Source organism: Thunnus maccoyii, chromosome 1 (genome assembly GCF_910596095.1).
Source record: "Thunnus maccoyii chromosome 1, fThuMac1.1, whole genome shotgun sequence".
Taxonomy (NCBI): domain Eukaryota; kingdom Metazoa; phylum Chordata; class Actinopteri; order Scombriformes; family Scombridae; genus Thunnus; species Thunnus maccoyii.
In genome coordinates this window covers 37328570-37341680 of record NC_056533.1, presented here as the reverse complement: position 1 = coordinate 37341680, position 13111 = coordinate 37328570, and the positions used below count along the sequence as shown (strand labels likewise).

Sequence of the window (13111 nt, the reverse complement as noted above, 5' to 3'; positions counted from 1 at the left end):
GCACATCCATAGGATGCAGGTAAAGGTCCTCACATTAACAATACTTATTCATAGTGATAATTTTCCTGTGTATTTTTACAATTTATAACGTTCAATAACTTATACTGGATTACTGTGGTTGCGATCTGATTCTGTTGAATGTTGGTTAATTAACTGTCAGTATGCACAGTAAGTCGACATATAAAAGTGATGAAGTTCAACAACTTGAAAGTATTAAAAGTAATGTGTTTTACAGAATTAAAGTGAACAAAAGTGAACATATATTAATGAGAGCATACATTTTTATTGATCAATTAAGCAAGAGTATCAAGATTGACTTCGGTCTCCTCAATTTTTTTCCCATGTAATGAGAGCATTTGACATAGAAATGATTGTGATAATACAGGATTACACATTACAAATCAGTCTAGATTGTTGTTTTAAATCATACAGTAATACAGAATAGTAGAAGTACTTGTAAAGTTTCTTGACATTCTACAGCGTTGACCACCGCAAATGAACAATCACCCAGCAGCTGCAGTGCCAGCTGATCATCCTTTCAGTGTGGCTCAATATAAAACTTTCTGGGTTACAAGGCTCACACACACTTTTTGTTCCTCTCTGGAGTATTTTTCAGTGTATACAAAGTAGACATTTTAAGGATGTTAAATGATAGTTTAAGATTTTTGTTTGCTGCAACAATTTCTCCTGTTAATACTAGCAACATAAAGATTTCTTCAAAAACAATTTCAATATAGGTGACAATAGACAAAATCCACAGTGCTTGTTCTGTATAGAAATACATTTTAAAGGTCAACAAATGCTGATATGAGGCTTCTGCAGAGTGAGTTAAACAAATCAATTTGGTATCTTCCAAAGCTAGTCTTTGTGGTACAGAATTCCCTCTTTGTGTCCTTCTGTCATGCCTCAGCAATCAAACACTGTCCGCTGAAGCACAAAGAGGAAATTTTGTATTAAAAAGATTGTAAGTTTGAAAGATAACCACTCAATTTGTCTAACTCAGACTGCAGAAGCTTCATATTAACTTTATCTGAACTTAAGAAGCAATGTTTACACAGAACGAGGACTGGATTCTGTCCATCATTTCATATCACCTCAGGAAGGGATCTTCTTACAGCTAGAATGAGCAAGAGGAGCAACAGCAATGATCAAACACTGTTTTAATGTATACAATAACAAGTGAGTATTGTTTTAAAATGGATTTATAAAAATGTGAACCTAATCTTTAATATAAAATTGATTAATTTAGATGTACACATAAATCACCTGTTATTTCTGATACACGAACACCCAATATTTGATAGCAGAAATTATCAAAATTGCTTTATAGTTTCAAACATAATGAATATAGAATTGGTATTCTGCACATGCTGCTGTCCTAGCTTTCAAATACAGGCAAAGGTTGGTATTTGACCTTTGACATTTTGGTTTTGTACATGACCACTGCACTGATCATGCCAACAGCTGCTAGAAGACATCCAGCGATGAATACCAGGTTCAGGTTCAGGTTCAGGTTGGTCACTGGAGAAAAGAGAGACAATTTGAATTTGAGGCAGACAAACAAGGCAGTTGTGTTGTTCAGAGAACATTTTATGTTTCATGTAATCATACCTGTGTTTACAGTGCTCTCTGCTGATCTCCTTAGGCGCAGTGGACCCTGGGAAACAAAGTGGCTTGCACTTTGGATGACGGCCTCCCTCTTGCGATGATGATGGTGGTGACTTCCCGACCGTGTGGAGTTGATGCATCCCCGTGAGCATCTGGTGTTGGGGTTCCCTGCTTCACACATCAGGACTGAGCAGCTGATGTACACCTGAATATAACAGGACATGCTGTCATTATATCAGCAGATATACTGATGTGTCTCTAAGTAAACAAATAGCTGAGTTGTTTGTACTCAGACCCCACATACAAGGCCAAACCTCTGCTCCACTTTGCTTAGCTTAGCTTAGCGTTAAGACTAGAAACAGCTAGTTTAGCTCTTTCTGAAGATTCCAAAATTGACGTACTAGCCCCCCAAAACTTCATTAATTAACACATTTTATTTTGCTTGTTTAATCTGCACAAAAACCACGAAGTGTAAAATTGTAAAACTCTAGGACGTAACAGTTCCCAGCTAAGAAATATTCTGGCCGATGACCCCCTGTAAAAAAACAACTTGTAGTTTTTACACTTCAGTGTTTGTACAGATTAAAAATAAGATATCCATGAATATTAATTTGTGAGCTTTAGAGGTGCAGCATTGCAGATTTTTTAACCTTTGGACAGACCTTGGCTAGCTGTTTCCTCCTGTTTCCAGTCTTTATGCTAAGCTAAGCTAACCGGCTCCAGCCTCTTGTTTACTTTCAGCAAAAAGCAAATAAGCACATGCACAAAGTGTAAAACTAAGCATTTAGAGATATCACCAAAACCTCTCACAGTCATTTGCTCCAGTCTAACTGAATAGTTCATTCCTTACCTGGTCATGCATTCCAATGAACTTGAAGGCCTCCATGCAGAACCTGAATTGTCTCTGATTGTCGGCGGAATGGGTTTTAACAGTCTCATCCACGTTACACCTAGCCAAAGAAACAAAAAGAGACATGAAACTTTGTCTCTGTGACTCCAAGCCTTACAATGGAAGCTATTATATGGGCAGAATATAAATATACTATTGAGGGTATTTACAGGATAAGGAAAAGAAACATGGTTATGCCAAAGAGGTGAAGTAAGTACAGCAGGGTTTTTTCAGGCATTAGGACATTGAGACATGTTCATATCACATAGATAAACCTCTAAGGTAGAAGGAGATAACCATCTGCAAGCAGAAACACACTGGTGGAAGATAGATTGACATTTAATTTCAATCTGGATGGAGAGTTGGTGGTGTACAATGCACCCAGGTCACCTTTTATACAGACAACCATTCACGCTTACATTCACCACTTCACCAAATCTGCATGTCTTTGGTCTGTGCAAGGAAACCAGAGCTCCCGGGATAAACCCACATATACTGGACACAAGAAGAATATACAAACGTCTCATAAAGATTCTGCTATTTCCTCTGCCACCATTAGGGTGTGTACTCATGCTTACCCATTTTCAATGATGGGGTAGGTTGGCCAGTAGTTGGGGTTATCATACGGTGCAGCCCAGCAGGACTCCACAAACAGCTCAGTGTTGTTGACTGAAGAGGAGGCCTCGATCTCCATGTAGACCCTGCTCCCTACATCATACTCCAGAGGGTATGAATTTGGATCTTTCATGGTTCGGAATTGATTGGTTTGGTAGAACTCAAACTGGTAGGTGAATGTGCCGAAGCCCTTCTCCCACACTGTGACATTCTTCCTGTGTGCAGTGAAACCCAGTGTCACATTTCCCCGTTTGGGGTACTGGCAGTAGAACTCCACTTCCAGCAGGTGTTTCCTGGTGATCAGGTCTCTGTGGTTGTCAACCGTGGTGATTTCATTCTTGAAAATGAGGTAGTCCTCATCCTCCTGCGGAGTAAAAAGTTATTTATTCAGTCCTCAAAGCAGTGATCACAAACAGCATATAATGAAACCAATGACCCTTCATTACCTCAAGCTGAGTGCCGCAGGCGTTGAGGGGGATGACAGCGATGACGTGTGTGCTGTTTGAGTGGTGTTGGAGGCTGCAGGCGATGTTGGTGGGATCACTGAGCTGCAGACGATCCTCATGGAATCCAGAGAGTGAAGATTTCTCAACCTCTACTGTCATTGTGGACTCACTGCAGATCACGTTGGTTTTAACTAGAGCAAGGGAAATATTTTTTAACCATTTTGTTCCCACATTATGCTGAAAACTGCATATTTTCTATACAGAGTGATAAAATCAAACAATATTCAATAATGTGTAAGTAGCCAGCTATGTTTAAAGGACAGGTTCACTATTTTTCAAGTGTCTTAAAACAGCAGTAAGGTGTCCATATGAACAGTGAAAGAGGTTTTCCTCACTAAAAGTAATCCTCCTGTTCATACTGGCTACTAAAAGATCCCCTTCAAATGTGCTTTTAGTGTTCATGATGGAGGCCAAAATCCACCGTCATTCTGTGCAAAAATAGTCATATCAAGTGGATATCTGCCACATTTACAGTCTTTTTAGCATCAAATTCCCTCTTTGTGTTTCCTCAGACAGTGTTTCCCTGTTGAGCTGCGGTGGAAGTATAATAACAAAAAGAGGGACTTTCCAATTTACGGGGCCTACATTTGGAACTTATTTATAGTAGCAGGTAATATATTTGGTGAAAATATACACCACTACAGTTGTAGTTGTACACTACAAAATCTTGACATTGAAGTAAGCCATTGACTCACCTTCCTCCTTCTTAACGTCCACCAGAACACACCTCATGTCAGACTGATAGATGCCGGACCTGAAAAGCATTGGTGAACATTGATTTATTTGTTGTCTCTTAAATACAATCAAACTTGGAAAAGTGTATATTTTAGATAACTTTATTCATAAGTTAAACTGATGGCCTTACATGGCCTTGCAAACTTTTAATATTCTTACAATTATGAAATCTTGAAAATTAAAAAAACTGAAAATACAGATACTATTACCTTTGAATTTTAGATTTAACCTTTGATACATATTTGTTTGCTTTTTTGAATTGAATTATTTTACATCTTGGCGATTTGATAGGTTCCATCTTTTATCATAGCTTTCTTCAATTTTCATTTTACAGTCACAACATGAGAAGTGCATTCTACCTTTTTGATTAGAGATGTACTTTACAAAACACCAAACACAGAGAAATGTCACCTACTGTGAAGTCGGGGTGGGATGGTGATGGTGATGGCCAGTGACTGGGCTTTGAGTGGCAGTTACAGCAGACCTGCAAAATATGTAAAACAGTTAAAACACAGTTTTACATAAACATAATAAGGCAAACATAAAAGAAATGAATCCAAGGCTCACCCTGTGAATGATTCAACAGCAAAACAGATCGGATAATGATCTCCCAAGTCCTCTGGAATAGGCGTCCACCTAATGACAAACTCGTCATGTGTAGTTCTGTGTTTGCTGATGTTCGTTGGCCCACTAATGATGATATCATATATCCTGTATGAAAACAAAACAAGGAAACCAGAGATTTCCTTGTGATTATTGATGTTATTGATGAGAATGTTTTGCTGCCACATTGATCACTTTGGTTCTCACTTACGTTGAGTATCGAGCTTGTGCTTTCACTCTGATCTCCACTTCTTTGTTGACCTCTGCATGGATGCGTTCTCCATTTTGGGGTGTTGGATTCACAAACCTTGGCAGGTACTCTCCCTCCTGACATGAGGGAGCAGGTGGGTCCACTGGAGTTCAGAAAGAGATCAATTTTTAATTCTAAATTGCAACATGTACTCAATACCTGTCAGAAAACTGCCCCTGTGCTGCTCTTTATGGGTCAAAACTTTCAAGCTTTTGCAGTTTGGCCACACCTAGGCATCTAGTGATGTCACAGCAAGTGTCTTTCATTAGGTGTCACTTGAGTCAGAGTCGATTGGGGCTGAAGACTACAAGTCTAAAAATGAAAAAAATCCAGACCTCTGTAGTCCACTTCTCATCCTTGCTTGAGACTAGCAGCTCCAGGCTACATTAGCTGCTACTAGCATAATACCCTCAAGTCTCCAAATAAACAGTCAGTGGTTTCAGTTGTATTGTGGGTAAATATGGGTGCCAGGTTTTGACAAGGAAAAAGAATGATTGGAATAAAAAATTGATTTTTGCTGCATTGATTTTGATCCTCTTTTTCCAAATCGTCCATTGTTAGTTGGATAACATTATAGGTGTAGTATTGAGTGTTCCTTTATGAGAGACCCTCATGTTGGGAAACAAAATTACAGGCAATAAAACTGAATAGTTTTTATTAGGAATAACAGAATAGATATAGTGTCAAAAATGTAATTATTAATAGTTTTTTTAGACTTGGACTCCTGACCTCACTATTTCTAAAATCCTTGCTACGGGCCTTCGTAAATATCACACATTAAGGCCTTGCCAGAGCTGCAACATGCATGAATGTCTCAACCTATTTTGAGGTCACTGCAACCACATATTTTTTTGCTCAATGTGATTTAGTTGATTGACTCATGAAAAATATAATCAGACAGTTATGAGGAGTAAAACCTGACTTACCAAGCAAAGAGAACTGCAAAGGTAGTTTGCTGAGGGGAGGAGTGGTGGCGTATGGGAGTCCTGTGGTTGTAGTGTACGGTGGGGTGGTTGTGGTTGATGCTGCGGGTGTAGAATGCCACCACCACCATGGGGTTGTGGGTGCAGGAGCGGTTGGTGCTGCTGGTGTAGAATGCCACCACCACCACCATGGGGTTGTGGGTGCAGGTGCGGTTGGTGCTGCGGGTGTAGAATGCCACCACCACCACCATGGGGCTGCGGTTGTGGCTGGTGCTGGTGTTACGGTAGTGGTTGTAGATTGCTGCCGCCACCACCATGGGGCTGTGGTTGTGGCTGGTGCTGTGGTTGTAGAATGCCACCACCACCCCCATGGGGCTGCGGTTGCGGCTGGTGCTGCGGTTGTAGGATGCCACCACCACCATGGGGCTGTGGGTGAGGGTGTGGTTGCAGAATGCCAAAAGGCTTGTCTCTTTCTCCTCACAGTCAGTGGAGATCTGGAGGAACGGGATCCGTCTGTGTAGGCCAGTGTGATCGGCCGTTGTGGGAAGTCTTCCACCACCAACTCAAATCCATAAACTCTGGGGTTGGCATTGGCGTAGTGGTAGTGTAATGTGCAAGAGCCCTAAAAATGTGAACATTTACGTTGATTGAGGATTGAAGTATCAGTCCGTTACTGTACAATGTAGTATTAAATAGATTTTTCAACTAACCTGATCCAAATGGAAGCCTGAAGGTTGGGTGCACCTGTTGCACTCTGTACCTCCAATATTTCCATATCTGCATCGAACTTTGTCACCATCAGGATCAAAGGACATCAGCCTGTATGTTCGTGGGCAGTTCTGAGGAACTCTTGAATATGCACATTAACATGAGTTAGTGACAGTTTTTTAACTTTAAACAAAAGGATCAAATCAACAGAATTAAAAACATGCACATGTTGATAGCTAGAAATGAAAAACAGCAAATGCAGTAATACAGTGATAAAAATAATCACACTATTTATATAGCACATTTTATACAAAAAGATGCAATACAATGTGCTTCACAAATGTTCACAGAAGAAAAAAGTATAAAGCAAAATGCTGGTATTGGTATAGTAAAATTTGTTACATGTAGAACCACAGAAACACAATTGTTTGGTTGATTGGCTTGTTGAAAAAAATCTTCCAGGCAAGGAATTTGTAAATTGTTTTCTTTTTCTGAAGACTGTGGCTCTTCCCAACAGAAAAATATCTTTTCCATTTCCCCCCCATGTTTTAGACTAAGCACTACAGATGGTCAAAATAAGTGAACACTCTTATTATTCAATGTGTAAATTAATTTAAAGCCACTGATTTTATGGGATATTATCATTTTTCCAGACTATTCTGGTGATATGTGTGTTTGTTTGCAGACATCAGAAACAGTTTGTGTGAAAATGTGTGAAGGCTATGATGCTTTCAGCACATTCATTTCAGTCTTTTTGGGCTTGCATGGTCATTTGCCACCACAGTGTCTTTTTCAGTACAACCACTGGGGAGCGCCAAAGAAGGACAATTTTAAATTCTACACAGTTTCTGATGATTAGAGGATACTGTTTCACTCTAACTGCAAGAGACTTACCGTAGGAAAGGCAGAATGGCAATGTCTGGTGACCTGTTTGGCTCCCCGGTGTCAGATCTTGTTCCCAAATCCACATGAGTCAGTAGTCTCCATCTACTACCAGAGTTACGTGTTGGGATCCAACAGCAGCTAGCTGCCCTGGTAGGTGTGGAAACAAACACTCTTGAAGTACTGCATCTAATAACCACTAATTTTATGATAAGCAGAGCCACAAAATATACAATTATGTGCAACTGGATGAGTTTAAGCAGGAATAAGATGCTCCATGGACTCTATTCAAAGAATAGATATTAAGAACAGTATTTATATGACTTAAATACTGAATTCAATGAAAAACCTACCTCATTTGGAAAGGTTTGTCATTTGTGATACGTTTTGTCCGCACTGTCTCAGTTTCACACCATTGCCTGTTAGATTGTGGTGCATTTGTGCTCCTGTCAAGTATGCCTCTCTGACTTTTGACATCGTAGCCACAGTTGCCGGAGTAACAGTTCCAGTAGTGGGAGTACTGACAGCCATCGAAGGTTGCCCGGTTTCGAACGTCCACCTGTGGGAAAGGATCAAAATAAGCAATTGTAATAATGCAATGTCATTCAGAGATGTTGAATATAGAATTTTATCCTAGTTTTAAGATGGATGATTATCTGTTTTGATCATAATCATTTTGGAGCAACAACAACTAAAGGCTCTATCTTGGTCAAAAAATGAATAGGGCTTGTTTTTTTTTTTGATTATTCAGAGAAGTTGCTGGGCAGACATGTTGCACACAACATGAAATAATTCAGGGTGTACTCAAGTTTACCTTAACCTAAGTAATGTGTGGCATTTATGAGAGAAAACTAAGCTTGTTTAGGGAAAAAATTCAAACTCGTTGGACACCCTGGATGCTGCCAACAAACAAAAACAAAAAAAGAATTTTATACATTTTACAAAAGCAGTCCACACCATTTTACATTCCTGGATTCAATTATTACAGTCAGGCGTAAAGATATTTGGATATAAAGTTTCTGTTGGCACTCTTGTAAAATAACTTCCAGGCACAAACGAAAAATAGTTTTTATATATTTTTTAAAAGGTTTTTACGTTCTTACCCATGATGAGCTGAAAAATAAGCCTGCATATCTTGATATAAATACATACAGTATGGAAGCAAAATCAGTGTAAAGGAGGATTTTTACTCTCTCAAAAATGAAGATATTTATTAACAAAGAAACAATAAATGCAATAATTTTATATGGCACTTCTCATTGTACTTAAAAAACTTTATAAAAGAAGATTTTTTAAAAATGACGGTAAAATATAGTAATAGAAGGAAAACAATCACATCATATATATTAAAAAGAAAGAAAAAATCTGCAACTTAAGTGTTGAACTTTGACAATATCAGACAATAATCGAACCTAAATAAAATGATAGCAATAATAATTGTAATAAAGTCAGAAGTTAAGTGATTTCCAGTTATAAAACTAACATAATTATCCATAATGCATGTTGCATATTAAGTTTAAATTTCTCACCTTAAAACTTCCATCAGGGTTTCTTCCTTTGTAGCTGAAGGTCACAGTTCCACCAAAGAAATGTGATGCAGACGCCAGTGAGACCAGCAGCAGCTGAAGCAGGAGCACCTGTGTGGAAACCATGATGCACCAGACTCACCTCTGTCTCCAAATTCTCTGCCTCTCACATCCACCTGGAGCATCTTTATATACAGGTATGGAGGTGTGCAGAAGCTGGGCCTGTCGAAAGCCCTGGTATGTACACTATGCATGCTGAGCTCTGAGAAATGACAATAAAGAAATCTTAATCTTAATCTTCATCTTATTCTTAATCTAATGTTTCAGAACAATAGGTCAGCTGCATAGCTGGTTTTAGTGAACCTAATGATAGTTACATAAGATTAGATAAGACTTTTCACATGAATTGTTGATAACATGGAGACGTACTGTTCTCATCACAAATTACTGGGGAATTGAAACTTAAACACAATCAATGTTCTGTTATTGAATGACACATTTGTACACAATTCCCACTCTAAAACCTTTGAATGACAATTTGGATGTTTTGTCATTGTTCAGCATTAGGAAGTTACTGTACATCCTGGACCTTATGTCTGAAAGACAGGTGGTGAGTGAGGTAACTGAGGTGAGATCTGATGGATTTATGGACAAATAGATTTGTGTATCATCAGCATAAAACTGGAAAGAAATCCTGGAGCAGATAACTTGACCCAGTGGTAACATGTAGATACAGAACAGTGAAAGGCCAAGAATAAACCCTTGAAAACTGCAGGTGATCTTTGCATAATCACTCAGATAAGACTTAAACCAGTCTGGAGCAGTCCCAGTCACACCTACCCTTCCTCTGTTTTATTTTTATCTCAAAATTTAAATAGAGGATAAGCCCCTTGAGATGCAAAATCTTGTTTTTAATACATTGAATAATACATTGAACAATACAATAACACAAACAATCAATATAATAACATCAACATGGACATACACACAAGGGCTCTCCCACCATCCCAAACTCCACCTGCTACATCTGTTACATGAGTCATCTGTACAAAAAATGAGCAAGAAATAAAATAAATGGAAAATATCAAATAACATTATGACAAAGAATAAAGTCTACTTATGAACAAAAATGAAGGTACATACAATAAAAAAACAAGAACAACTGGATTTAGGGCGGACAAGCAACAAGGTCTTGAAGTCATGGAAAGAAGTAATCAATTGGAGTGAGTTAGGCAAATTATTCCAATCTGATCAACAATCTTTTGTTTTATTTCTTATAAAATCAATATGAGGCCTTAAAGACAATTCAGAATCAATCCAAAGTCCCAAATATTTAAACTGATCAACTTTAAGTGGAGACCCATCAGTAAAATTAATAGCCAACTCAGCAGGTGAATGATTTAGATTATAACTAGTACCAAACAACATGCTACAAGACTTCTGCTTGTTTAAGATGAGATTGTTATTTAAAAAACATTTTTTAACACAAGAAAATTCTGATTGCAGAGAGCTTTGAATTTTAGTTATATCAGAATCAGATGTGTATATAACCATGTCATCTGCATATAACAACAAAACAATAAGAACAAATTTTAGGAAGATTATTAATAAAAATAGAGAAAAGTAAATGTCCTAAAATAGATCCTTGAGGTATACCCTTTTTGCAGTTTAACAGTTTAACAGTTAAATAATCTGATTGATTGTGATGAAAAGAAGCACACTGACGATGGTTACGGAAGTAAAAATTAAACCAATATAATATCTGTTGAGAGACACCAATAGCAGATGTAGCAAAGAAGATAATGCTCAACCAAGGGAGGGGGAGGGGGGGAAGAGAGACACAGAGAAACATAATAACAACAATAATAACAATAACAACAATAATAATAATAGAGACATGACTAGTAATAATAATAGCAAAAATAGCCGGAGAAGGTGTCAGGACCGACATCCACAGGACAACGCCGTCAACCCTCGGACTCAGGAGTTTCCTGTGAGACGAGAAAGCACAAAAACTCTGGGGAAGAAGCCAAGTTAGTAACTAATGGTACATGAATGCATACAGATGGAGAGGAGGAGGAGGAGGAGGAGAAGAGAGGAGCTCAGTGCATCATAGGAAGTCCCCCAGCAGTCTAGGCCTATAGCAGCATAACTAAGTGCTGATCCAAGGCGAGCTTGGCCGGCCCTAACTATAAGCTTTATCAAAAAGGGAATTTTTAAGCCTACTCTTAAACGTAGAGAGGGTGTCTGCAACCTGGACCGAATCTGGAAGATGGTTCCACAAGAGAGGAGCTTGATAGCTGAAAGCTCTGCCTCCCATTCTAATTTTAGAGACTCTAGGAGCCACCAGTAAGCCTGCATTCTGGGAGCACAGTGTTCTAGTGGGGTAATAGGGTACTGTGAGCTCTTTAAGATATGATAGTGCCTGACCCTTAAGGGCTTTGTAGGTGAGGAGAAGGATTTTAAATTCAATTCTGGATTTTACTGGAAGCCAATGCAGCAAAGCTGAAATGGGAAAAATATGATCTCTTGTTCTAGTTGTTGTCAGTACACGTGCAGCTGCATTCTGGACCAGCTGGAGAGTCTTTAGAGACTTGTTGTGGCAGCCTGTTAATAAAGAATTGCAATAATCCAGCCTAGAAGTAACAAATACATGAACTAGTTTTTCTGCATCTGTTTGAGACAGGATATTCCTGATTTTTGCAATATTATGTAAGTGAAGAAATTGTTTTATGTGGGAGTTAAAGGACTTATCCTGATCCAGATCCAGATAACTCCCAGATTCCTTACAGTGGTGCTGGAGGCCAGGGTAATGCCATCTAGAGTAGCTATATCATTAGATTCTAAGGTGTTTAAGGCCAAGCATAATAACTGTGTTGTTAACTGATTGGTTTCATCTGGCTTCATTGATAAATATAATTGGGTATCATCTGCATAACAATGAAAATTAATGGAGTGTTTCCGAATAATATTACCTAAAGGAAGCATATATAAGGTGAATAGTATTGGTCCAAGCACCGAACCTTGTGGAACTTGCATGCATAGAGGATTCATCATAACGTGTACAAACTGAAATCGATCTGATAAATAGGATTTAAACCAATGTAATGCAGTTCCTTTCATGCCAATTAAATGTTCCAGTCTCTGTAATAATCTCTAATAGGATGTGATGGTCAATGGTGTCAAATGTGGCACTAAGATCTTACAAGACAACTACAGAGAGACGATTGATCATATCTAGTAAAGAGGTGCTAACTAAGGGTAAGACTTCTTTAAGCAGCCTAGTTGGGATGGGGTCTAAGAGACAGGTTGATGGTTTAGATGAAACCAGTCAATTAACCTTTGTCTAAAGATGAGACTATAGTGTTGGAAATTTTTACAATGGCAGTAGTGGTAGAAAATTAGAACGAAAACCAGACTAAAATGGGGATAAAATATTCCAGAGAACAGAAGAGACTGGAGCTCACTGATTAATTCACAGCCTTTAGTTGTGCAAACAGACTAACGTTTTGACACTACTGTGTCTTCATCAGAGTCAGAGTGGACATGGACATGAGACAAACAACATATGTAGTCAACCTAGACCAGGTGTGCAGTTGTCATTAGATAATTGGTTGAACAGGGTTTCAAATCTATTGTATAGTGAATCCAAGCGTGGAAGTTGCTATAGTCAGTGTCCACGTGCCACATCCCCAACACCAAGTCAGAAACAAAAGAGCACAAACGTCTCTTAATATATAGAAATACAACAAATCCAAGCATAAATATCTGTGAAATGTGACAAATTAGAGGAAACATGACATATTTAGTTCTTCATTAATGCAAAAGGGCTAACACTATATCAGAAACAAAAAGAACCTTTCTAA

General features: G+C 38.4%; 1 protein-coding gene across 1 annotated transcript; it reads right to left on the bottom strand.

Annotated features, from left to right (window-relative positions):
* Positions 1-285: 285 nt before the first annotated feature.
* LOC121895289 lies at positions 286-9504 on the bottom strand. The gene is made up of 14 exons (XM_042408337.1): positions 9249-9504; positions 8073-8278; positions 7732-7869; positions 6840-6978; positions 6133-6751; positions 5168-5309; positions 4921-5064; positions 4769-4837; positions 4314-4372; positions 3559-3749; positions 3076-3476; positions 2459-2558; positions 1612-1813; positions 286-1521 (listed from the first exon to the last, which is right to left on the bottom strand). Exons 1-14 carry the CDS (start codon positions 9369-9371, stop codon positions 1379-1381), a joined length of 2676 nt encoding a protein of 891 aa, XP_042264271.1. The 5' UTR covers positions 9372-9504; the 3' UTR covers positions 286-1378.
* Positions 9505-13111: the final 3607 nt, after the last annotated feature.